The sequence below is a fragment of the Podarcis bocagei genome (assembly GCF_964188305.1).
Source record: "Podarcis bocagei genome assembly, chromosome: 3".
Taxonomy (NCBI): domain Eukaryota; kingdom Metazoa; phylum Chordata; class Lepidosauria; order Squamata; family Lacertidae; genus Podarcis; species Podarcis bocagei.
This window is the reverse complement of record NC_138127.1, coordinates 88,704,733-88,731,374: the sequence shown is the minus strand read 5'-3', so window position 1 is coordinate 88,731,374 and position 26,642 is coordinate 88,704,733. Positions and strand designations below refer to the sequence as shown.

The 26,642-nt window shown below is 44.8% G+C and overlaps 2 protein-coding genes across 4 annotated transcripts in view; one reads left to right on the top strand and one right to left on the bottom strand.

The window, feature by feature from the left end:
* The window catches only part of ABCG8 (ATP binding cassette subfamily G member 8), a 19,331-nt gene extending 13,608 nt beyond the window's left edge, over positions 1-5,723 (bottom strand). Inside the window, exons 1-2 of one of the 3 annotated variants that reach the window (XM_081188586.1) lie at positions 5,628-5,723; positions 1,366-1,476 (exon numbers count right to left, since the gene is read on the bottom strand). In XM_081188586.1, the coding sequence (XP_081044712.1) occupies positions 1,366-1,476; positions 5,628-5,645 (129 nt within the window). In that variant the 5' untranslated portion in view covers positions 5,646-5,723. Of the gene's footprint in view, positions 1-1,365; positions 1,902-2,270; positions 2,581-5,627 lie in introns of those variants that run through there. The other 2 variants (XM_081188587.1, XM_081188585.1) reach the window with 2 other exon arrangements.
* ABCG5 (ATP binding cassette subfamily G member 5) lies at positions 5,677-26,642 on the top strand (the record flags this gene model as incomplete). The annotated part of the gene is made up of 13 exons (XM_081188598.1): positions 5,677-5,783; positions 6,245-6,366; positions 13,115-13,251; positions 13,389-13,487; positions 15,644-15,776; positions 18,873-19,012; positions 19,542-19,671; positions 20,556-20,772; positions 20,883-21,088; positions 22,233-22,371; positions 23,867-24,052; positions 25,076-25,188; positions 26,194-26,642. 13 exons carry the CDS (start codon positions 5,677-5,679, stop codon positions 26,388-26,390), a joined length of 1,926 nt encoding a protein of 641 aa, XP_081044724.1. The 3' UTR covers positions 26,391-26,642.

The following is a 26,642-nucleotide window of genomic DNA, read 5'->3' as shown; positions in this document are numbered from 1 at the left end:
ACTGTTAAGAGATCTAAGAGAAATACATTGAGTTCATATCACGGACCACGATTGGTTATAGATGAAGAAATCTGGCAATTTCAGTTTCTTTCCATTTCTTATTTTTCCAGTCTTAAATTTGGTTTGCCCTATTCCTGCAAACATTTGAAAAATGTGAATTATAAAAGTCTTCATGAAAATTTGTATGAATTTTCATGGACATTTATCCACACACACATATTGTTATGCAATTTTGCCTAGTATAGGAATTTTTGTAAGCAGTTTCCCCTGTAATAAATATATTCCTAGATGCATTCAATTTTGAATGTGTTCATGTCTACTAAAATATGCATTATTTTTTTTTAACATATTCTTTGGCTGGAGGACTGCATTACAAAATTCAGAGAAATGTGTATTTTGAAGGAGATCCATAGTTTGGTCTGCATATTTCTTTGGGAAGTGCAGGCTTGGTAAAGGTAAAAGTAAAGGGACCCCTGACCATTAGGTGAAGTCATGACCGACTCTGGGGTTGCGGCGCTCATCTCGCTTTATTGGCCGAGGGAGCCAGCGTACAGCTTCCGGGTCATGGGGCCAGCATGACTGAGCCGCTTCTGGCAAACCAGAGCAGTGCATGGAAATGCCGTTTACCTTTCTGCCGGAGCGGTACCTATTTATCTACTTGCATTTTGATGTGCTTTCGAACTGCTAGGTTGGCAGGAGCAGGGACCGAGCAACGGGAGCTCACCTAGTCGTGGGGATTCGAACCGCCGACCTTCTGATCGGCAAGTCCTAGGCTCTGTGGTTTAACCCACAGCGCCACCAGCGTCCCATGCAGGCTTGGTAGTTTTGCATTAAAATTAAAACCCTACCCTTGACATTTTAATCTTCCATTAACCCAGCATTCCCTTCCTATCGAAGTAGAACCATTTATACCCTGAAATAGGGATGGAGGAGAAATTCATTTCAGTCCACATTTAAAGGTGTAGCCATCAAATCCACACTTTTTGAAACAATACGAAAACTGAAGAACAGCCATCCTTCAAAATTCACACTTAACTGAATTTTGTGTTTTAGTTCTCCAACAGTATTTACAAAATGTATAAATTAGGGGGAAAGTGTGCATAAAAATGAAATATATTAATGAAGATTACATTAACAAATGCATTATATTAGGGAAATTGCTTGCAAAAATGTGTGCATTTGTCAAAACTGTGTACAAAAAAATGTGTTTATAGTGGGAATTCAAACCAAAATGCAAATAAATTTTCATTAGGATTTTAAAAAAATCGTAAATTGCTTTTTAAAATTTCGGCTCGAATATTTTAAGCAGATGATTACCAAGCATTCTACCTCACTCTATGAATTTAAATAAATTCCCCACTTTACCTGGTAGTTGAGGTCTCTGACCTCTAGAACATTTGATTTGCCACTGTATGTGAAATAGAGGCTGTTATCATCTTCCGAGCAAAAAATTCTGTCTTGAAATCTCTTATTTACCTGTATAGAAATCATAACCAAGATATTATTTGCATAAAGCTTCCAATTATTTTAAAAACAAAGAAGGGAAGGACAGTAAGTGTACATTCGTCAGCTAAAGCTGTGTCTCGTGTAACAAACCAAGATGTTATAGCAGCTACACCAGTGTTTGGAGATTTTGATCCATTTGGGAATATGATCCACAAATTCATGGTTGTCTTTGGCTCTTTAATATGTACCCATGTTGTGTTCAGGATACATTTGCTTTCCACTCTTTACAATGAATTCCCAATGTGCCTTAAGAAGCTGCACAGCTATGGTTGTACCATTTATGAATGGCTTAGCATGAAACTGGCAACCCCAGTTGAGATATTTTCCAGTCTGCTCGTGTATTGGAATTGTTCTTTACTGTTATATTGCTAGTTGTTTGGCTCCTTTGGAAGGAACTGCAGGATAGAAATATAATAAACAAATTAAAACAATAACGTATCCTACAGGTCATTCACCACTGTTCTATTCACTAATTCAATTTTTAATCTTTCAATTCAAGTATGACTTTTTAGTACATTGTATTCCTGAATTTTATTCCGTTTATGAGTCAGATTTTTGTTTTAAAAACTAAAACCACTTCCACTCTGCCACCCCTCCAAGTTCAGGTAGGTAGCCGTGTTGGTCTGACACAGTCGAAATAAATTAAAAAAATCAACAAATTGTCCAGTAGCACATTAGAGACCAACTAAGTTTGTTCTGGGTATAAGCTTTCGTGTGCATGCACACTTCTTCCCCTCCAAGTGTCAACCTTAAATTTCACTCACTTTCTCGGTCTCCTCTTCCCCCAGGGCAGGTTCCCGTTGAAAGTTTTCCATCCTTTCGTTCTCCACAGCAGTAACTTTTGCTCACCTCCTTTTCAACCGATTGTGTGTTTTCTCCTCTCACTCCAAGAAGGTAACCCAGAGTAACCTAAAACACCTGGACCACACCTACTTCTGAAATACTGTGCTTACTACTGTGCTATAGTAAGGGTAAAGGTTCATCAGATAATAATTATGGTTTGCCTATCACCTGCTACAGAAACATATTTTTTTATTATACATTGAAAAACTACAGAGGTTTCTCCTTTCGGCTAAGCACCTGTTGGGAGCCAGGGATTGGCTGACCTGCAAAGGAAGGCCCCACCTTTTATGTTCCTAATTTGTCATTTAAAAACATGACTGGAGGCATCTATTGTAGTAATCCTGAAATTCATAAATTTGGCAGCTTGCAAGGTACATTATGTTCCCAATAAAAGTGTTACTTTATCTCCTTGGCAAAGCTCCCAGGAGCTGGTGGGGAAGAGACTGCGCCTGTGCAATTGTTGTTGAATTATATAGCACCAGTTGGAAAATGCCAGGACACTCAGGTTTTGTGAGCCAGTGTGGTGTAGTGGTTAGGAGCGGTGGACTCGTAATCTGGTGAACCGGGTTCGCTTCCCCGCTCCTCCACATGCAGCTGCTGGGTGACCTTGGGCTATTCACACTTCTCTGAAGTCTCTCAGCCTCACTCACCTCACAAAGTGTTTGTTGTGGGGCAGGAAGGGAAAGGAGAATGTTAGCCGCTTTGAGACTCCTTAGGGTACTGATAAAGCAGGATAGCAAATCCAAACTCTTCTCTTCTTCATACATGATGGATGGCGAGGGAGCAGCTGCAGTGACCTGCAACACCTGTGCCATGTTTGTCCTCCTGTCTGAGAACATGCAAAACTTCACCTACAACAAATGCAAACCGCTTGCCTTGCTGGAAGAGAAGGTACGGCAATGTGAGGCCCCTCTACCAATTTGTGGCAACATGAGGAAATTCTCACTAGACCAGAGTGGATTATCCTGGAACAGAGATGCAGGCAGGGTGCCCCTAGGGAGGGAAGAAGATCACCCAATGCAGGAGATGAACCCCTGAGGAACGTTACACAAGAAAGCAGGACTGTCAGTAGCCATGCTGTGTCTCTGGAGCTGCAAAATCAATTCCACGCCCTCACCTCGGACACCGATCCTTGGTCAGAAGAACAAGAACAGCAGCTGTGGACCTCAGAACACACCAAGATGGCAATGGAAGGCACAGTGCACAGAACAATTCCTGCCACTCCCCAGGAAAGGAAGAGATGTCTAGTGGTGGCAGGTGTCTCACTTCAGAGATAGCAGTGTATGAAGGAATGTCTCATGCTTTCAGTTGTCTCTATACTGATGCACAGAGTATGGGAAAAAGAAAGAACAATTTGGGTGCTTAATAAAGGATGATAAATATGGCCTAACAGGCATTACTAAAACCAGGTGAGATGAGACTTATGAATGTAATGTAGAAATTGAGGGGTATAACCTGTTCAAAAGGAACAGACCAAACAGAAAGGGAGGAGGAGTAGCATTATATGTAAAGGATGTGTACATTTGTGAAGCGATCCATGACTTGGAGCATAGAAGGCAGATTGAGAGTATATGGGTATACATTGTAGGAGAGGGGAAATGACCTTCTTGCTATAGACTTCTAAGCCAGACTGAGAACTTGGATGATGCCCTCATACAGCAGATTACCAAACATTCAAGAAGGAGAGAGAGATAGTAGTAATAGGAGATTTCAACTACCCTGATATGTGTTGGACTTAAACTCTGCCAAGAATGTAAGGCCCAACAAATTCCTCCATTGCCTTGCTGACAAATTCATTTCCCAGGAGGTAGAAGAAGCAAGAAGTGGCTCATTACTCTTGGACCTGGTCTTCACCAAAAGGGAAGAACTGATCAACATAGTGAAAGCACAGAGAACCTTGGGAGGAGATGATCATATTCTCTTGGGTTTCATTATACAAAGGCAAGGGGAAATTGAGTGTTGTCAGACATTCATTCTGGACTTTAAGAAGGCTATTGCAAAGAGCTAAAGGAACTACTGGTTGAGACGCCATGGTCAGAAATACTCAAAGGCAGTCAGAGATGGGTGGGAGTTTCTTAAATGTGAAATATTCCAACAAGAAACAAAATAGGAGGCACCAAAAGAAACTGGTATGGCTGCATAATATTACAGATGATATGAGATGTAAGAGTGGCATGTATAAGAAATGGAAGAAAGGAGAAATCACAAAGGAAAAGTATAGACACATAGCCAACAGTTTCAAGGAGAAGGTCAGGCAGGCTGAAGCTGAGAATGAGCTCAGGCTTGCAAAAGAAGTTAAAAACAATTTTTGTTTGTTTGGCTATGTGTGAAGCAAGAGGTAAAAAACAAGCAAGTATGAGGTTCCTTGAGTGGAGAAGATGGAGAAATGCTATTGGGTGACAGAAAAAGGCGGAACAGCTCAACACCAACTTTGCCTCTGTCTTTACCCAAAAGGAAAGCTGTGCCCAACCTGGTGATAACAGAATGCAGTGGTACCTCTGGTTAAGAACTTAATTCGTTCTGGCGGTCCATTCTTAACCTGAAACTGTACTTAACTTGAGGTACCACTTTAGCTAATGTGGCCTCCTGCCGTGTGATTTCTGTCCTCATCCTGAAGCAAAGTTCTTAACCCGAGGTACTATTTCTGGGTTAGTGGAGTCTGTAACCGGAAGCGTATGTAACCTGAAGCGTCTGTCACCCGAGGTACCACTGTAAATGATGCAAGGAGGGAGCTGCAGCCCAAGATAGGAAGAGGCGGTAAGGGAACACCTAGCTCCTTTAAATGAATTCAAATCTCCAGAGCCTGATGAGCTGCACCCAAGGGTACTAAAAGATCTCGTGGGTGCAATCCCAGAGTCTCTAATCCTTGAGAATTCCTGGAGAACAGGTGAGGTCCCTGCAGACTGGAAAGAAGCACATAGAAAAGTATGCTGTGCTTATTAAGACCTGGCATCGGTTTCTCAAAAGCAAGGTGGGGGTGTAGTTCAGGGTGCCTTTATGACTGCCAAATTGCTGGCTCCAAGTAAACCAGGTGCTGAACCACAGGAACACACCTTACAGGCAACACAGAATAGCCTAAAACGCACTTGTTTCTGAAATACTATAGTAAGGGTAAAGGTTCATCAGATAATAATTATGGTTGACCTATCATCTGCTACAGAACCATACATGTTTATTATACAATGAGAGGCAACAGAGCAGGGTCACAGAAAGTGAGAAGCTGCTTGTTATGAACGTTTACAGGGAAGTTGCTTTTTAATTTGTTTTAATTGGCTTACCAGTGACGGAGAGATCATTAGGAAAATCCTCCCAGTTATTTGGATCTACATGACGGAGATGGCAAAGAATAACCCAGGCTCACAGGATGAAGGCAGGCAGATGACTTCGATATCGCACGACAGTCTCAGTATCCTGAATATTTCTTATGCAGTCAGGTAAGTAAATGGCAAGACCGATTAAGAAATTTGGTTTTTGTGTATTCCAGTATGAACTTTACCTGAACTATACCTCCCAGTATAACATGTAGATCGGAATGTTCCAGCACAGTTCTTGGTTCAACATTGCAGAAACCTTTTCGACACATGTCTCTCTTGAAAGCATGCAATTGAATGAATAATGATAATATTGCTTGTTGGCTGAAAGCTCCCAAAGTGATATACAGGGAGATTTAAATGCATTTCTTTTTCACCTCTTCCAACTCCACCTATTAAATCTTGGAAGAGCATTTTTCATGCAAGTTGCAAAACAAAGCATAAAGGGTTATGGAAGTTTCTGTCCACATAACATTTCATTTTTAGAATGAAAACGATATCCTTTGATTGTTTTCAAAACACTACTGTATTTTAATTCTTTCCAAAATCATTTCACATGAGTTTCTCTCCCTTTTCCCTCAAAGGGAACACGTGGGACCCTGGTGGGATATTCGATCATACCGTAAGAAGTGGAACAGGCAGATTCTTAAAGATGTGTCATTTCATACGGAAAGTGGTCAGATCATGGGCATCTTGGGAAATTCTGGTGAGTAGTATATACACCTGCATTTTAACTAAACACAAATATTTCTACATTAACTACAGCAAACACTTTAAAATTTACTTAACCATCCCTCCTCCCAAGAAACTCTGGGAACTGCAGCACTGTGAGGGGAATTGGGGTCTCCTAACAACTCTCAGCACCTTTAAAAAACTACAGTTCCCAGGATTCTTTGGGAGAAGCCATGACTGTTTAAAGCGGCATGATGCTGCTTTAAATGTATAGTGCATACTGTCCTGGGCTCCTTGGAGGAGGGGCACAATAAAAATGCACTAGGCACATTCATATGACGACAACTTACGTAAGGGACTGAACTCAGTGTCCAGCTCCTTGAATGCTACCTTTAAGGTCGCTAATCCTCAGTCTGGTCTGGTCAATTTCAAATACAAACAGGGTATCACATACCAGTGGCACAGTTGCACTTTTGGGGTTGGGACCATTCATCTTGTAAGTTTGCAAATTATCTATGTTAATGGAGGGAGAACCTACCCAAATCTATAAATTTAGTTAGATCATGTAATATATTTTAGGATATATAATTTGCTATTGTTTTCAGAGATTTCCCTTGATAATCTCTTGAAACTTTCCACTGACTTGCACAGCTGTCTTCCCCTCCCTCTGGCTTCTCCAGCTGTAACAACAACATCATCTATCTATCTATCTATCTATCTATCTATCTATCATCTATCTATCATCTATCTATCTATCTATCTATCTATCTATCTATCTATCTATCTATCTATCTCTATCATCTATCATCTATTATCTATCTATCTATCTATCTATCTATCTATCTATCTATCTATCTATCTATCTATATCATCTATCTATCATCTAGCTATCATTTATACCCTGCTCATCTGGCTGCGTTTCCCCAGCCACTCAGGGCAGCTCCCAACAGGATATTAAAAACACAATGAAGCATCAAACATTAAAAACTTCCATAAACAGGGCTGCCTTCAGATGTCTTCTAAAAGTCAGATAGTTGTGTATTTCCTTGATATCTGATGGGAGGGTGTTCCACAGGGAGGGTGCCACTACCAAGAAAGTAGAGAACGAGATTTTGCTCTAGAAAACCTGAATGATCAGGCATTCCTAAAATACGTTTATGAAATCTCGTTAAGTACCATTGGTACTATATTTTGAGAATTTTTTCTTTAAGATCTGCATAAATCAGTCTTGATGAGTGTTTAGCCCATATCCAATGGCACAAGTTGTTTTAGGATATCTGGTATAATCCTGAGCCAACTTCACTTACTACCATATTTAATAGAAGTCAGGTTAATACAAATTTAGCTGTAGCAATGCAAGTGCCTGGCTATTTTTCTACAATGGGGGTGGAAAGACTTCAGGCTTACAGGCGCTCCTTTGCTTCTTACTAGAACCCACAACCAGAAACTAGTGCTAAATACATAATATATAGAATTAAAGAATTATGAGCACAATTATTTGTTTTAAGTACAGTGGTACCTTGGGTTATGAACTTAATTTATTCTGGAGGTCCATTCTTAACCCAAAACTATTCTTAACCTGAAGTGCGCTTTTGCTAATGGGGCCTCCTGCTGCCACCGCTGCACAATTTCCGTTCTAATCCTGGGGCAAAGTTCTCAACCAGAGGTACTACTTCCAGGTTAGCAGAGTTTGTAACCCAAAGCATTTGTAACCCAAGGTACCATTGTACTGGAACTGAACAGAGCTCATAGTCCTTCTGGGCAAAAATCTGGTTTCTGTGCTTCAGGTGTATAACCTAGGGCAGGAGATGTTGTTTTGTTGCTGCTGCTGTTAAATAATTGGGAGCCATAAAGCCTTGTCCATCAATGGGAAATCACCTTGAGATCTACCATCGGCTGGGTGAGGGACCATCGGCTGGGTGAGGACTGCAGGGCCTGCTCCCTTCCAGGGCCTTTTCCAACTGGCCCAGGGGGCGTGGCCCAGGCCCTTTCTCCCAGCTATAAAGGGACGCCTGCTGCAGGGAAGCCTCGGACCATCGGCTGGGTGAGGACTGCAGGGCCTGCTCCCTTCCAGGGCCTTTTCCAACTGGCCCAGGGGGCGTGGCCCAGGCCCTTTCTCCCAGCTATAAAGGGACTCCTGCTGCAGGGAAGCCTCGGACCATCGGCTGGGTGAGGACTGCAGGGCCTGCTCCCTTCCAGGGCCTTCTCCAACTGGCCCAGGGGGCGTGGCCCAGGCCCTTTCTCCCAGCTATAAAGGGACGCCTGCTGCAGGGAAGCCTCGGACCATCGGCTGGGTGAGGACTGCAGGGCCTGCTCCCTTCCAGGGCCTTCTCCAACTGGCCCAGGGGGCGTGGCCCAGGCCCTTTCTCCCAGCTATAAAGGGATGCCTGCTGCAGGGAAGCCTCGGACCATCGGCTGGGTGAGGACTGCAGGGCCTGCTCCCTTCCAGGGCCTTCTCCAACTGGCCCAGGGGGCGTGGCCCAGGCCCTTTCTCCCAGCTATAAAGGGACGCCTGCTGCAGGGAAGCCTCGGACCATCGGCTGGGTGAGGACTGCAGGGCCTGCTCCCTTCCAGGGCCTTCTCCAACTGGCCCAGGGGGCGTGGCCCAGGCCCTTTCTCCCAGCTATAAAGGGACGCCTGCTGCAGGGAAGCCTCGGACCATCGGCTGGGTGAGGACTGCAGGGCCTGCTCCCTTCCAGGGCCTTCTCCAACTGGCCCAGGGGGCGTGGCCCAGGCCCTTATTTGGAACAAACTTTTGGGGAAGCTGGGAAGTGTTCTGCAATTGCTTCCCTGTTCCAATGTGTTTTAAAATGTCCTCAAGCAGTCGGTGGCAATTTAAATTTGTATTTCTTTTTTTCCTTTTTTCTCTTGTTGGGGATGGGTGGGTGTAATGGATATTTGGTTGGGGATTAATTTTAGTATAATTGTTCTGTTTTTGTTTTCTGTTGTTTTATTGGTTCTGTATAGTTTGTGTTTTGTTTTTAAGGGGCGGGATCAGGGCTGCCTGGGAGTGAGGCCCCAGCCAACACGATGGCTGGGACAAGTTCCACAGGGGGGGAAGCACTGGGACATCTGATCTCGGTGATCATGGGCAGGAGGCGGAGTTACGCTAAGACCAGACCATGTCATTACCGAGGAGGCAGGTTTAGTCGTTGTTTGAAGACTATCCCTGCCTCCGGGTCTGGCCTTGACCAGGTGGATACTGGAATCAACAAGGGAAACCCACATAACCTGAAGGTGTTGCTGTGTAATGCCAGGTCAATGATGAATAAAACCACTGCCATCCACAACCTGATTGTGGATGGAGGATTTGACCTGGCTTGTGTGACAGAGACCTGGTTGAATGAGGCAGATGGGCCTGTCCTTGCTGCCGCTTGCCCACCAGGTTTCTCTTCCGCACAGCAACCCAGGACATGTGGGCGGGGAAGGGGGGTTGCAGTGATTTTTAGGAAGTCATTAGTTTGCATCAGGCGTCCTACTGGGAAGACCCAGTTTTCTGAGTGCATGTTCTGGAAGTTGGGCAATAGGGGCAGTACAGGATTCCTTTTGGTGTACCGACCTCCCCGCTGCACCAAGGATTCCCTGTCTGAGCTGCTTCAGGTCGTGGCGGATGTTCTCCTGGAGACACCTAGTTTGGTTGTCCTAGGGGATTTTAACATCCACGCCAACACGACCTTACAAGGGGCCGCTCGGGACTTCGTGGAAAGCATGGCCTCCATGGGGCTGTCCCTGAATAAGTTGGGCCCAACTCATAGTCATGGACATGCCTTAGACCTGGTATTCACCTCTAGTGACGTGGGTGATCTGACACTAAGTAAAAGTGAAACCAAAGAAGTGCCATGGTCAGATCACTTCCTGGAGCAACTGGACTTCTCCGCGACCCTTCCCCTCTGCAGGGAGGTGGGACCAATTCGGATGGTCCGCCCCCGCCACTTAGAAGAAGAAGAAGAGTTTGGATTTGATATCCCGCCTTTCACTCCCTTTAAGGAGTCTCAAAGCGGCTAACATTCTCCTTTCCCTTCCTCCCCCACAACAAACACTCTGTGAGGTGAGTGGGGCCAAATGGATCCAAATGGTTTCCAGAGAGTGGTAGGGGATGCTTTATCCCATGTTGATGGCCTTTCAGCTGATTCCCTGGTGGCCCGCTGGAATGCGGAGTTAACCAGGGCTATCGACTGTCTGGCTCCGAAGCGCCCTCTCCGATTGCATGGAGCCCGGACAGCCCCGTGGTTTTCTTCGGAGCTGAGGGCGATGAAACAATCGCTGAGACGGCTAGAGCGTCGGTGGCAGAAAACTCACTCCGAATCTGACCGGACACAGGTTAGAGCTCAACGTCGAGCCTACCAAGTGGCGATAGCGACGGCGAAGAAGACTTTCTTCACCGCCTCTATTGCATCTGCAGAAAATAGTAGCAGGAGACTCTTTCAGGTGGTCCGCAATTTAACGAAACCAACTTTACCACCGGGGCCTTGTAAAGACCCCAAGATCTCCTGCAACGATTTTGCAAAGTTTTTTGCAGATAAAATCACTCATATTCGGAAGGAGCTAGACACCACCGTGGGAGCAGGGCTGGGGCGGGAGAGTGCTAGAGCCCTGTCTGGTCAAGTTGCATGGAATCAATTTCAATCCGTTACCCCCGAGGATGTGGACAGGCTGCTTGGACGCGTGAAACCAACCACCTGTCTCCTTGATCCTTGCCCATCCTGGCTAATAAAAGCAAGCCGGGAAGGGCTGGGCGATGGGCTCTGCGGGGTGGTGAATCCCTCTGTGAGGGAACATTCCCAGATCCGCTGAAAGAGGCGGTCATTAAACCGCTTCTTAAAAAACCATCTTTAGACCCGGCCAGTATGGCCAACTATCGCCCAGTCTCAAATCTTCCATTCTTGGGCAAGGTGATTAAGCGTGTGGTTGCTGAACAACTCCAGGCACGCCTGGAGGATGCGGACCATTTGGATCCCTTCCAATCAGGGTTCAGGCCTCATCATGGGACTGAAACTGCCTTGGTCGCACTGGTTGATGATCTCCGGCGAGCTAGGGACAAAGGTGAGAGTTGTTTCCTAGTTCTGCTGCGGCCTTTGATACAATCGACCATAACATCCTTCTGGACCGTCTAGGGGGGTTAGGAGCTGGGGGGACTGTTATACAGTGGTTTCGCTCCTTCCTCCTGGGCCGTGTTCAGAAAGTGGTGGTGGGGGATGAGTGTTCAGACCCTTGGGCCCTCACTTGTGGGGTGCCTCAGGGTTCCGTCCTCTCCCCCATGCTTTTTAACATCTATATGAAGCCGCTGGGAGAGATCATCAGGGGGTTTGGACTGGGTGTCCATCAATATGCAGATGATACCCAGCTCTACCTTTCTTTCAAATCAGAACCAGTGAAGGCGGTGAAGGTCCTGTGTGAGTGCCTGGAGGCGGTTGGAGGATGGATGGCGGCTAATGGATTGAAGTTGAATCCTGACAAGACAGAAGTAATGTTTTTGGGGGACAGGGGGCGGGCTGGTGTGGAGGACTCCCTGGTCCTGAATAGGGTAACTGTGCCCCTGAAGGACCAGGTGCGTAGCCTGGGAGTCATTTTGGACTCACAGCTGTCCATGGAGGCAATTCTGTATCCAGGGCAGCTGTCTACCAACTCCACTTGGTACGCAGGCTGAGACCCTACCTGCCCGCGCACTGTCTGGCCAGAGTGGTGCATGCTCTAGTTATCTCTCGCTTGGACTACTGCAATGCGCTCTACGTGGGGCTACCTTTGAAGGTGACTCGGAAACTACAGCTAATCCAGAATGCGGCAGCTAGACTGGTGACTGGGGGCGGCCGCCGAGACCACATAACACCGGTCTTGAAAGACCTACATTGGCTCCCAGTACGTTTCCGAGCACAATTCAAAGTGCTGGTGTTGACCTTTAAAGCCCTAAACGGCTTCGGCCCAGTATACCTGAAGGAGCGTCTCCACCCCCATCATTCTGCCCGGACACTGAGGTCCAGCGCCGAGGGCCTTCTGGCGGTTCCCTCATTGCGAGAAGCGAAGCTACAGGGAACCAGGCAGAGGGCCTTTTCGGTGGTGGCGCCCGCCCTGTGGAATGCCCTCCCATCGGATGTCAAGGTGATGGACAACTACCTGACATTCAGAAGACATCTTAAGGCGGCCCTATTCAGGGAAGCTTTTAATGTATGATATTTTAGTGTTTTTTGGTTTCTGTGGAAGCCGCCCAGAGTGACTGGGGAAACCCAGCCAGATGGGCGGGGTACAAATAATAAATTATTATTATTATTATTATTATTATTATTATTATTATTATTATTATTATTACCACTGGACCCAGATCCACCTTCAGCCCATGCTTGTGGGGAACTTCATGCCCAGGGGCTGAAAGTCATCTTCTGTGTCTCTTAGTTCCAGCCTATCATCCCCAGCTCACATGGGGTTCTGCCCTTCCTGTTCCTTCTTGCTGCTTACCAAGCCCAAGGACCAACCCACAAGCTACACCCTTCCCTAAATTTGGCCTTTTGCCTCTGCCCACTAGTACCCAGGCCCACTCCCCCTTGCCTGGCAGCCTCGCCCTCTGATGGGCCATCACAGGCCTTTGTCTCCTGCTAATGGTCTATCCAGCTAGATCTGCCGAGCTGGCTTTGGCTTGTTAGCATAACTAAATCCAGGGGCATTTTCCATGTTTGGCAAAGTTTAATCAAACCTTGATTAATTCAAACTTTTAATAGATCCAGGAATTATGGGCTAGTTTGCCCCCCCCCCCGAACAATACTTATATTGAATTTTCCAATTTGCATTAGGATCGGGGAAAACAACTCTGTTGGATGCCATTGCTGGAAGGCTGAGCCATAAGACAAACTTTTCTGGGCAAGTTTATGTCAATGGACAGGAGCTGAAGCCAAAGCAGTTTCAGGACTGCTTTTCCTATGTTCTCCAGGTTGGTTTGTATTTGCATTTCTATAGGAGTCGGTCTTTCCCAGCCTTATCTGGGATTGTTCTGCCTGCAACACAGGAACTCTACTCAGTTGTCATCACCACATGGCTAAATTGACTGCATTTTCCCTTCTCTTTCAGAATGATACCTTGTTAAGCTACCTCACCATAGAAGAGTCTTTGACTTATACTGCCTTGCTAGCACTCCAGGAGCACTCCAGCAACTTTATAAAAAAGAAGGTCTGTACTGCAGTATAATGTTATGAAAAGTTAGCAGACTGAAGACAAGACTGTGATCCTCTCACAGTTAAGCTCAGGGGTGCCAACTTGAACAAAATAAATGATAATATCCCACATAACTGATCACATGACACAGCACACACACACACACACCATTTGAGTGGCAATACCCATCAACTTGGGGGGGGGGGTTCCCTCAAATATTTTATTTGGGGGACCGAAAGGACCTTGGGCCCTAGGAGTTGGCTCCTATGGCTAGGCTGTTTCAATCCTTTCCATCAAAAGGCATAGTGGAACTGCTCCCCCACTAAAAAACAACAACCCCCATACTACAGTTCACAAGATACCATAGAGTTTTAGAGATATAGAGGTCCTTGGAGGTAAACTAATTCAACTTCCAGATCAGTGCAGGATCTGTGATTCTGGATCTGCAACCATAACACTCCTGAAAGGCCATCCAGCCCCTGTGAAGGAGGGCCTGTTGTTGGACCCAGAAACATTACACGGTGTCAGATGTGTAGAATGAGGAGTATGCTGCATGAACTGGCAGAGGTTTTCTGGATGAAAGGCTACAAGCAGAAAGTAAGAAGCTGTAAGGGAAAGCAATAAGGCTTATCCAACAACATCTGAAGGACTAGAGGTTTTGAGGTCGGCGGTTCAAATCCCTGCGACAGAGTGAGCTCCTATTGCTCGGTCCAACCCCCTCCCACCTAGCAGTTCAAAAGAACGTCAAAGTGCAAGTAGATAAATAGGTACCACTCCGGCAGGAAGGTAAACAGCATTTCCGTGTGCTGCTCTGGTTCACCAGAAGCAGCTTAGTCATGCTGGCCACATGACCCGGAAGCTGTCTGCGGACAAATGCCGGCTCCCTCAGCCTCTAGAGCAAGATGAGTGCTGCAACCCCAGAGTCATCCGCGAATGGACCTAAAGGTCAGGGGTACCTTTACCTTTACCTTTATTCTACCTGCAGAGAATGCACCCTGTCAGTTAACTATAGATCCTGACTAAATCAAGTTGAGTAGCACAATGAAAAGCATTGAATCAGGGGCATTGGAAGACTTCCTGGGAATGATCCCCCCAACAGCAACCCTGCCAAGAAAATATCCATGCTGGTCCCAGTCTGGGTGAAAGGATTCTGCATATTCTGGTTGTGAAGAATGATTATAATAATGCTTAGCATTTGTATGGTGCTTGAGATTGTTTAAAGCAGAATGGCTTACCTGCAGACATTTAAAGCACTTAACAGACATTCTGTTGGTAATCTTTTTAGTACCTCTGAAAGATAAGTCAGTATTGTTATAGCCCCCTGTTTACAATGGTGGGGCTAAAGGAGAGAAAACATGACCTACCTGGGCCACCTAGTGAATTGCTGGAGGGATTCAAATTGGGCCTTCTTGACTCATAACTTGCTTTAAAATTATGTCCCTGAAATCTGGACCATCTGAATGTGAATTCAAATAATAGCTTAGTGAATTAGCTACATGGAGTTGTACAATGGTATATTTCTATTTCGAAGACTATCCGGGAAGCTTATTTTGTGATCATTCTGAATTAGGACTTGCATTTTGTACAGCATATATATATATATATATATATATATATATATATATATATATATGCAGGTTTTGGTGTTTTCGGGTATCTTCCCGTGTAAGAGTTGGGGTGTCTAGGCGACGTTTCGACGAGGTCTCACTCGTCATCTTCAGGCTGGTGCTTTCGGCTTCTCAAGAAATCACTCAAGATATCCCTCAAGTAATTAATGAACAAAAGAAGAAAAGGCACAATAACCTGGGAACTTCCTCTCTGCCCAGAACGTTGGAGGCTATACACCACACCCCCTCAACAGTATTTATAGGAACTCAAACACTGAGATCCTGCTCTGTTCTAGTAACAAGAAGCCGAAAGCACCAGCCTGAAGATGACGAGTGAGACCTCGTCGAAACGTCGCCTAGACACCCCAACTCTTACACGGGAAGATACCCGAAAACACCAAAACCTGCATTCCTGTACCCGTGAAAATCTACGAAAGCATATATATATATATATATATATATATATATATATATATATATATATAGTGCTCAAAGGATGCTTGAGCTGCTGGGTAGACAATCTGAGACCCCAGGTTCTTCCTGAATTGTCTCTGTATTTTGCAGGTTGATGCTGTTATGGCTGAGCTGAGTCTCAGTCATGTTGCATGCAGCGTAATTGGAAACCGCACACTTTGGGGAATTTCTGATGGCGAACGGCGCCGCGTTTCAATCGCAGCACAGCTATTACAAGATCCCAGTGAGTATGGCGCCTAGTGTTTGAGAACAAAACAAACACTCTGTCCTTTTTGATTAACTGTCACTTGGTACATCCATCTACCTCCCATGTCTCCCCAACCCTTTTTTCACAATAGAACTTTTCATCTGTCACAGGGGCGCAATCTAACAAGGGTAGTTAACAAAGAGCGCAACATGTCCTCCCCTACTTGGCTGATGGGATTTGTGATTTAGAAATCCCCAGGTTAGGTGAATTTGTTACAGCAACCCAATCCCTCTAAATAGCATGGGAAGCCTGCCTTAGTGGATATAAGAAACTGTTTTATGGCTCAGTGACAGAGTTTAATTTAGGGGAGCCTGGGCAGTGAGCTGACAGGGTGCCACAAATTACAAAGAAGAGGTGGGGGCATCAAATTTAGGCATCACAAGGGGTACCACTGAAATTTTAAAGCCCAACGTCCGCCACTGTCGGTGATCCTGTCGATAGCCCTTCAGAGTCTCAGGTTGGGTCTTAGATCAGCAACCAGAGAGCTTTTCCCCAAATATTCCCTTTGCACAGTGTTTTGTACAAGCTCACAATGCTCTAACATGGTTAATTCCCACATTGTACTGCTAATTAATGATCATATGGATATTCTGGATGGGTACCTTCCCAAAGCAGGGTTGCTGATGGATATACGGTACTTGTGTGTTACGGCCCTCGAGGTGAAGCAACTGAGATCAGGATAGGGTGGGTGGGTGTTCTGATTTACAAAGGACTGTCCTTTATAGGAAGGGCAGTCTGTCCTCTATCCGGAGAGGGGGTGTTGTAGCCCTTCCTGGTTTAAAGTCAAAGAATGGAAAGGGGGAAAGAGCAGGAGCGGCCTTGAAGTCGACGGTCAACATCTAGCACTTGGAAGGCAAACTGAACAGGGACAGGTCGCTTGATCACTATGGTGAGATAGAATCAGAGACTCATAGAGTTGGAAGGGACCCTGTGGATCATCTAGTCCAACCCCCTGCAATGCAGGAGTGGGCAGCTGGGGATTGAACCTGCAATCTTGGTGTTATCGTTATTCTGGTTCCACTATAATTATTATAGCATTTGTTTTTAAGTTTTATATCTATACAAATGGAGCTGGATAGCTCAGCTGGTTAGAGTAGTGTTTCCTGACCTTTTTCTGACCATGGCCTTCTCCCGATCTTGTTTCCTTCCTGTGCCCCCCATGGGCGTAGCCAAGGGGGGCAGCTGACCCCCAATAAGTAATAAATCAATATAAATCAATACAAACCTGAGGTTCTGCCCCCCCTTTCAAAAATCCTGGCTATGCCCATGCCCCCCACCCCTATTTAAATGTTTTATTTGTAAACAGAACATGTTTTATTTATATTTTTTATAATTTATACAAAATAAAATGATAGGAACACAATGAAATATTGTTGAAGCAGAAAAACATAGAATCATAGACACATAAAGCTGGAAGGGGCCTCAAAGGTCATCTTTCTTGTGCAACCCCCTGCAGTGTAGGAAACTCAGCTAAAGCATCTATGACAGATGGCCATCCAACCTCTGGCTAGAAACCTACATCTTCCATGTACGGTGGTACCTTGGGTTACAGACGCTTCAGGTTACAGACTCCGCTAACCCGGAAGTAGTACCTCAGGTTAAGAACTTTACTTCAGGATGAGAACAGAAATTGTGCGGCGGTGGCGCTGTGGCAGCACGAGGCCCCATTAGCTAAAGTGGTGCTTCAGGTTAAGAACAGTTTCAGGTTAAGAACAGACCTCCAGAACGAATTAAGTTCTGAACCCGAGGTACCACTGTATTATAAAAAGTAAACAACACTTATTTGATCCCAGTTATTTGACACAGAGGGGGAAACCTACAGATACAGTCAAAAAAATACACAGGGAGTTCTGTATATAGGGGATATTTTTGAAAGGCAAGTGGTCCTCACTGACCTGGTCAAAAAGATCTGAAGGAGACCTGGCTGCCTAGATAAAGGACTATAGCCCCACACACCCTTACCTGGGAGTAAGGCCCACTGAACTCAGTGCGGCTTTCCTCTGAGTAGACACTTAGTTATTTACTAGATGCAAGTCAGCAACACCAGACAACACTGCTCGGCTAGGCGCTGGAGTGGATTTCACCCCACACCTTGCTGAGCCAGCCTGACGCTACCGACGGGCCCTGCGCCCCTCAGCAACATCTGAAGGCTCTGATCCGCTGGGCGCTGGGTTGGATTGCACCCTGCGCCTTGCAGAGTCAGGCCCAGGCTGCCGCCAGGCCCAGCACTGGCGGCAGCAAGAAGCAGCTCTGGCTCTCTCAGCCCTACCCATTGCCACCCCACCACCGCACTTACCTGACCTGGGGGTTCTGGATTGTGGGCTCTGATGGTCAAAGCGGGAGCCTCAGCAATCGCTGTCTTCTGCTGGAAACAAACCAGGACTGCTCCAGGAAAATGCAAGTGGCAAAAGAGGAGTGCTAGGCCCTGGTGGGCCACCCCCTTACCCACTTGTGATTGGCCAAGTGGATATCCAGCCAGTCAGGACTAAAAAAGAAAGATATTTCCCCCTTCACTTCTCACTTTCCTTTGTGGCCACCTAGCCTCATGCTGTGCCCCCCTTTATGCAATTTTCACCTGTGGCCCCCTTGGGACATCTTGGGGCCATATGGGCCCCAGTTGGGAAACACTGGGTTAGAGCATGGTGCTGATGACGCCAATGTTGCAGGTTCAATCCTTGTATGGGGCAGCTGCATATTCCTGATCCTTAGGGTCCCTTCCAACTCTATGATTCTATTAAATGTTATATCTATATATGTCCTCTTTTTGATGGTGCGTTTCCTCTTTTTCAAAAAAAGCAAAGTGTAAGCTGGCCTAGAAATGGATTCAGATGAAAAAGTGTTGGAATAATAGGCTGTCCATAATGGCCAGTCCCAATTAGATCTCTAGCAGCCTTTTTTTTTTAACCAACTTAAGTGTCTGGGGCTGTTTGCAAAGGCATAACAAAGTATTGCGGTAATCTTCTAGCCAGCAGCATTATCAGGCTAACACAGAACTGGTAACCACACTGCTGCATGTCGCTGCAGTAACACGCCGTTACGTGAGGTTTCAAGAGCTGTTCCTGTTGTTTTCAGAGGTCATCTTGCTAGATGAACCCACCACAGGTCTGGACTGCATGACGGCCAATCAGATTGTATTGCTACTATCAAAGCTTGCTCATAAAGGCAGAATAGTGATTATTACAATACACCAGCCACGATCAGAACTTTTCCAGGTAAAGAATACTTGTGTTAAACCACGTTTTAATCATGGATGTGCTTTGTAAAGGAACAACAACAGGTTTGGTCTCAAGCATTAAATGTTATTGCTGAACCTTCAACAGATTGCATTCACATAGGCTGGGAAAAACAGATGGTAAACAGTGGATTTCACTTTGGGAGAAACCTTTCAAATCAGTATCAACCCAGATTAAGGAGGCATCCTTAAAGCTTATTCAAAAATGGTATCTTACATTTTTGTTATCAGAACGGTAGTTCTACTATAAGGTTCTGCAACTCTCCAACATTTTGACTTCACCCCTGAATGCGCACTCTTCCAATGTCCTGAGGCAGACAGATGCCAACAATATGAGGCTATGGAGGGACTTCATTGACTCAAGGAATGTACCACACAGATGTGTAGAGCTTTTCCTCATCACACAAATATTAAAACTGTACACTTCCTTTGTCATTAGGTATTCTCTAGTTTTTTATATTCTTATCTTAGCAACATTTGCACATTAATGCTTGTTTGTTCCCCCCAAGGTATTTGATAAAATCTGCATCATGAGTTCTGGAGAACTAATTTTCTGTGGAGATTCATCAGACATGATCACTTTTTTTACCAACTGTGGCTACACATGCCCTGAACATTCCAGCCCTTTTGATTTTTACGGTAAGAGCTTCTCAATTAGGTTCACAAACACAGATCCTTCCAGTTCCCTGGCAAAAAAAATATATCTATGCAAGTATATTTTTGTTCAGTCTCATGGAGTTCAATACAACTTACCTCCTTGAAGTCCCATTAGTTGGAAACTAACTTTATGCAAGATCGCAGGCATTCAAAGAGCAGAGTGCTATTAGTTACTGTTTTCAATTCAAAGATCTATAGTGAACAAGATAAATTTGGGGTTGGGAAAAAGCATGCAATTTGTTTTTATTCTGCTGTGTTACTAGAATATTTTCTTTGCATAGGATTATGTCCAAAAGCATGAAGCAAATCAACCTCATATGATAGGGTTGCCATATTTAAAAAAGTGAAAATCTGGGCACAAAAGTTGTTGAGAATTTTCTCTTTGGGGGGGGGGCGTCTTGCAAAATCTAAAAAACAAACAAAAAACCCTGACGTGGGCTGCCATATGTCCTGCACAGAATTGTTTACAAGGGCTAAATACCGGCTATGTCCAGAAAATTCCAGATGTAAGACAGCCCTATCATATGGATGAATATAAGGTGTATATTAAATCTGGCTTAGAGGTGTGAAAGCAAAGGCGCCTTTTAAACTTGCCTGTTGTTTGTCTTCTGACGTGTTTGCTGATATTATTGTTATTAATGAATATTTAATAACAGGAACTACTACTGCAATAATTATAATAATAGCCATCACTGCTGCCGCCGCCACACAACACAAGCGCCAGCTCATCTTCCTCCCCGAGCTCAGGGCTGGTGGGGGAAATAGGGACATTCTGGGGTTGCTTTCATAATTCTGGGACTCTCCCTGGGAAATTGGGACACTTGGAGGCTAGGGACTAATTCAATTTTGTCGGGTAAATTTTGCAGTGGATCTCACATCAGTAGACTGTCGAAGCAAAGAGCGGGAACTGGAGACTTACAGCAGAGTTCAAACCATCTGTTCCGCCTATAAAAATTCAGAAATCTTTCGCAGAACTCTGGAGGCAATTGAAGAAGCAAAATGCAAGGTGAAAGAGCTGCCACCAATACCCTTTAAATGCAAAAAGCCCCCCAATGTGTTATTCAAACTATGGATTCTGCTCAGGTGAGAGAGCACAGCTCAGGAGCAATGAGTGCAAGGCCTCCTATTTCTGGTGTCCTTCACGGCAAGAATGATCTTGGCCTGCAATTGCAGTAATTATTCTTCACTTTCAGGAGGACAACAAGGAATTTATCCAGAGATAAGATTGGAATGCTGATGCGGCTGTTCCAAAACATGTTCTTCAGTCTCTTTCTTATATTCTTCCTTCTGAGACTGTCCAGTGATGCTCTTAAAGGAGCAGTTCAGGATCGCGTAGGACTCATTTACCAGTGTGTAAGCGCTCCACCACACTCAGGAATACTCAATGCTCTGTCGTTATGTAAGTTTCTCTACAGCATCAGTAATGGTTGCAGAGAGAAAGGGTGTTCTGAAACAATACATTGACTACATGATGGGTTTAGTTTGGAAACCTTTTTATGCATGTTGGAGCACAGACAATATGCCACTGCAACATGAGGCTGGAGTGCATCAATAACCCTTTGGAAATAAATAGTATTAATCATTATCACACCTATGCCGTGCTTTAGAATTGTCAAATTCACACACATTATCTCAGCAATCTGCAGAATAGCTCTCTGAGATAAATCAGTATTAGGGCCAATCTGATAAATGTGTGAATCAACTAGATGACATGGTACATGAATGGATGTATTTAATGCTGCAAGGTTATGGGAGAGATTATTAGTATCGCATGGGGCAGGTATGAACCTTTCCCCTTGACTATGGTCTCAAAGAAAATTGCACCCTATATAAAGCTACTATTTCTTGGCACCAAAGATAGCTTGGGGGAGGGGCAAAATTCCTCCCCCCTCTGCAACAAGGCTGTTATTTTTAGGGGGGGGGGGCTCGCATGTTAAATGCAGCCACGCATTTTACACATAGTCTAGTCCGAATGTAAATTCTCCTAAAATGTGTAGAAATACCTTATGTATTTATTATTCTCTGGTATAGAGTTGTTTGTTTCCCTTTCAGTTCCTGCACTGAGGGCTGTTGGAGACCGAGAAAGTCAAGATGGTTTATATCAGAAATGGCAAATGTTGCTTGCCTACATACTGCATTTATATTTATTTAAAAGCACTGCTTAATATACATTGTGACAAAGAACACAATCCACCCTAGGAAGTTCTCTTTTGAAATGAATGGGAGCTGCCCCAATGCAATACAGTGGAACCTCGGGTTACGTACCATCCTCCTTACGAATGCTTCGGGTTACGAGCTCCGCTAACCCGGAAGTAGATGCCCCTTGTTGCGAACTTTGCCCCAGGTTGTGACCGGAAGTTGTGCACTGGCAGTGCGGCAGCAGCGGGAGGCGCCACTACCGAAAGTGCGCCTCATGTTAAGAACAGTTTCGGGTTACAAACGTATTAATTTTGTAACCAGAGGTACCACTGTATAGATGGCAGACGTTGCTGCAAGACGACCACTTTGATTCTCTGGTATAGAGTTGTTTGTTTCCCTTTCAGTTCCTGCACTGCGGGCTGTCGGAGACCAAGAAAGCCAAGATGGTTTATATCAGAAGTGGCAAATGTTGCTTGCCTACATACTGCATTTCCTGCCTTTTAGCATCATCAGCATGGCACTATTTAGTACTGTTATCTATTGGTAGGTGCAATGGCAGTTAGTACGCCGGGTGAATCTTTCTGCACTGAAGTTACTTGTTGAATAGAGGATTCATTCTGTATGGCTCTGGTTTCTCGGATATCTAGAAGGCAAGAGTAAAGATCATGGAGATGGAAAGGACCTCAACTCCTGCAGGAAACACATTACTTCAGCATCCCTGATAGATGCCCATCTGGCTTCTAGCTCCTGCCAACCTAGCAGTTCGAAAGCATGCCAGTGCAAGTAGATAAATAGGTACCGCTATGGTGGGAAGGTAAACGGCATTCCGTGTGCTATGGCACTCATCACGGTCCTCCGTGTGCCAGTAGCAGTTTAATCATGCTGGTCACATGACCCGGAAAACTGGCTGTGGACAAACGCCCTTGGCCTGAAAGCGAGATGAGCACCGCAACCCCATAGTCGCATTTGACTGGACTTAACTGTCCAGAGGTCCTTTACCTTTTTTACTCTACCATCTGCCAAGTATTTAGTCTAAATCCTTTTGCTTTGAACCCATTGGTCTATGGCAGGCCTTCAGATATTTTAAGATGGAGATTATATCACCTCTAAACTGCTGTTTTCCCAGACTAAACTTTCCCAAGGCTTAAAACAACTAAGTCCTGTACAGAGTAGACTCACTGAAACAAATGGCCCTAAGTCAGACATGGCCGTTAATTTAAATGGACTACTTTGAGTCAGACAAACACTTCATCCTTTCCCCCAAGGCTTGGTGGGTTTGATTGTACATCGCTTAGGGTCAGGTCAGGCGGGAGAATATATGGCTCTTAGCTGCTCAACTCTCAGCCCATTGCTGGGAAGAATGAACCAATTTGTACATATTCAGCATAATGGCACTCCTTTTTGGAGAGTACAAATTTGGATGGACAGGTGGAGGGATCGCTATTTTAAATGTATAGCCATATGGAAAGGGTCCCCCCACCATGTGAAAATGTGGCACATCAAGGAGAAGGCTTCTACCCAAGCTGCCTCTTGATATTCTTTTCCCCACAGCTGTGGCTTGTGAAGAATGATAGAATCATAGAGTTGGAAGGGACCATGAGGGTCATCTATTCCAACTCCCTGCAATGCATGAATATTTTGCCCAATGTGGGGCTTGAACCCACAATCCTGAGTCTCATGTTAAACTTGACCTTCCCAGAGCCACCATAGAATCATAGAATCATAGAGTTGGAAGAGACCACAAGGGCCATCGAGTCCAACCCCCTGCCAAGCAGGAAACACCATCAGAGCACTCCTGACATATGGTTGTCAAGCCTCTGCTTAAAGACCTCCAAAGAAGGAGACTCCACCACACTCCTTGGCAGCAAATTCCACTGTCGAACAGCTCTTACTGTCAGGAAGTTCTTCCTAATGTTTACCATTTCATTTCTGCTCAGTTCAGTCACGGCCAATTTATTTATCTATTTCTGAGCAGAAAGATGGACTATTAAACATATTGCTGCTGCTTCTTTTTTAAAACACCCATTTTTCTTTGCAGGTCTATGGGATTTTACCCAGCGGCTTCTAGCTTTGGATATTTCTTTGCTGCCCTCGTAGTACCTTATATAGTAGGTGAACTGATTACACTTACCCTTCTTGGCATCATTCAAAATCCCAATGTGGTCAGTGGAGTAGCAATGCTACTTAACATGGGAGGTGCCCTAGCTGGAACTGGACTTGTAAGGTAAGGGAAAGTTATTTGCAAATATAAAGATACAGTTACACTATATTGTTGAAACAGTGATCTGCGTTTATGATGATTAAAATTGTTACTGGGAAATGAGAGCATTTGGCTCAACAAGATAACCTGTATAGTTAGCATCCACCTGTCTTGAGAGACAATGGAGTTAGCCTCCAGGGGAGCAGTCAAACCGCTGTGCTGGCAGCTTCTAAGTGATCTCTCTGGGGCACAGGCCTGTACAGTGTATATGGAAGTCCTGGGCTGCCCCCTCTTGTCCTCGCTGATGTGGTCCAAAGGAAATCAGAGCAATGCATTTGGCACCAGCTTGGCTATATGAGTTGCCAGAAGGAAGCGGACAGGATAGCATCCAACTGTCTTAGGACTCTATTCCAGATTTGTGTAGGGTTTACTCCTTAGCCGTTTCTTCTCCTAAAGATGTCCTGCAAGGCAGCAGAGGTTTTGGTTCAGAGATTTTCCCAGGTTGATGAGCCCCATCTGCCTCTCACTTCCCTCTACACCACATGCAGAAACTGCATTCTTGACCATTGGGCCCACTATTGGTCTTGTTCGCTCAATCTGCCAGAGCCTGTCTTCACATGCAGGGGAAGTCCCTAACTCACAGGCAAGAGCTGAATGCAGGGGACCAAAGGCAGACAGACTATCCCAGAAGGAACACGATGATGTCACCCACCAGAAGTACTGCCCCTCCCCTAACACCCCCCCATACCCCTTTTATGTATGTTGCTGTTTAGTCGTGTCCGACTCTTCGTGACCCCATGGACCAGAGCACGCCAGGCACTCCTGTCTTCCACTGCCTCCCGCAGTTTGGTCAAACTCATGCTGGTAGCTTCGACAACACTGTCCAATAAGCTTCATAAAAACGTAACAAAAATCCATGTAATCCACCATGGTTTCCGCCTCCGTTGTTGATATACGTGAGGCTTATAAATGTTTAATATATGCTGTGCCGCGAGATGGGAAACAAGATTACATAATTTGGGCATGACTTTTGTTTTGTTTCTGAAGGAATTTGGAGGAAATGCCAACTCCGATTAACATTCTAAGCTACTTTACGTTCCACAAGTACACCAGTGAGATTCTTGTTGTGAATGAATTTTCTGAATTAAAATTTACATGTGGTAAGTACTAAAAAGAAAACACAACACCTCCAATTCTATTTATATGTTTTATTCATAAGATTTATATCCTGCTCTTCATCAGAAATTATCTCAGGCTGAATTGCGACTATTAAAAAAAAATCCAGCGACCCACAACAGACCAACAACATGCAGTGGAAGTTATCCAAAGTAATCCATACATCTATCCCATAAAACGAGCTCAGCTGGATCTGTCCAAATGCTCAATTAGTCCAGGATACTGTTTTCACAGTGGCTGACGATGAACAGCCATAGCTAGTGAACAAGCCAGAGGTGGGAAAAGCCAATTTTTGCCACTGAGGTTATCTGGGCTTCCAGTAACAGAGGAGAAACCAGAAATTCTATTTACCCTGATCCAGCAAGGGAGATGAAGATGAAGATTAAATTTATTACTGGCCAGGGCAGGAAACAACTATTTAAAATTCAGAATTAAAACAGATAAGAGTCACAGGAACAGTGTGAGTCCCAAAAACACATATATCAGGTGTCAAAGGCCAGGGGAAAGAGGTGTGTTGCATTTGCAGAAAACTGTATACTGTAGTGAAGAAAGCAAGTGCATATCTGCAAACACACCATGTTTTCAACTAGTTAACACCAGGCACAAGTGCTGGGAACTCAAATTGTTCTCAAAGCGCTGCAAAAGACTTGAACACATCAGGTTAAACTTCCTGGTTAAACTTTCTCCACACTAACCGTGAGCTATAGCCAAGTTACTATTGAGAACCAGCTGATCCTGAAAGGACAGGTGTGCTTCCTGGAAGTCTAGAGCTTTCCATATGGACATCTCAGCAGAGACCCTGAAGAAGCGCTTTCAGCTACTTGGGCCAGTGGGACAAATCACCTTGAGAAGGGGTGGGATGGATTTAAATCTTGCCATAGATGTAGCCACTGGTCCCTAACCAAGTGGTCAAGCTTTCTGAGAATGTAAACGTCTCCTTTTAGAATCTTCAAACCAACACTGTAATCTGAAAACCTTTCTTTTGGTAGGTCACTTCAACGATTCCACTGCGGCTGGGGCTCCCTGTCCATTCTCCCAAGGGGCTCAGGTCATTGAAATGATGTTTCCCGGTGCAGCATCCCGATTCACATCAGACTTTTTAATATTATATGCCTTTGTCCCAGCAGCCATAATTCTAGCGATTATCAGTTTTAAAATAAGAGATCAAATTATTGCCAGGAAATAGACGTGACACTAAATGGTTTATATGCTATTTCAGTCTTGCAGTGTGTGAAAGTACAGCGTGAACTATGAAATCTAAACCATTCCCCATTATTTACTTTTAGTTCTTCGGTGCTAATATTATGATAAACAAAAGCAGCTAATCCAGCTGTATCTCTTGCAAATTCAACTGCCAGGGCTGCATGAACCGCACCCTCTTAAAGAAAAGCAACAGTCATATATTGCCTCTTAGGTATTCAGGAGGATTTAGTTTTTC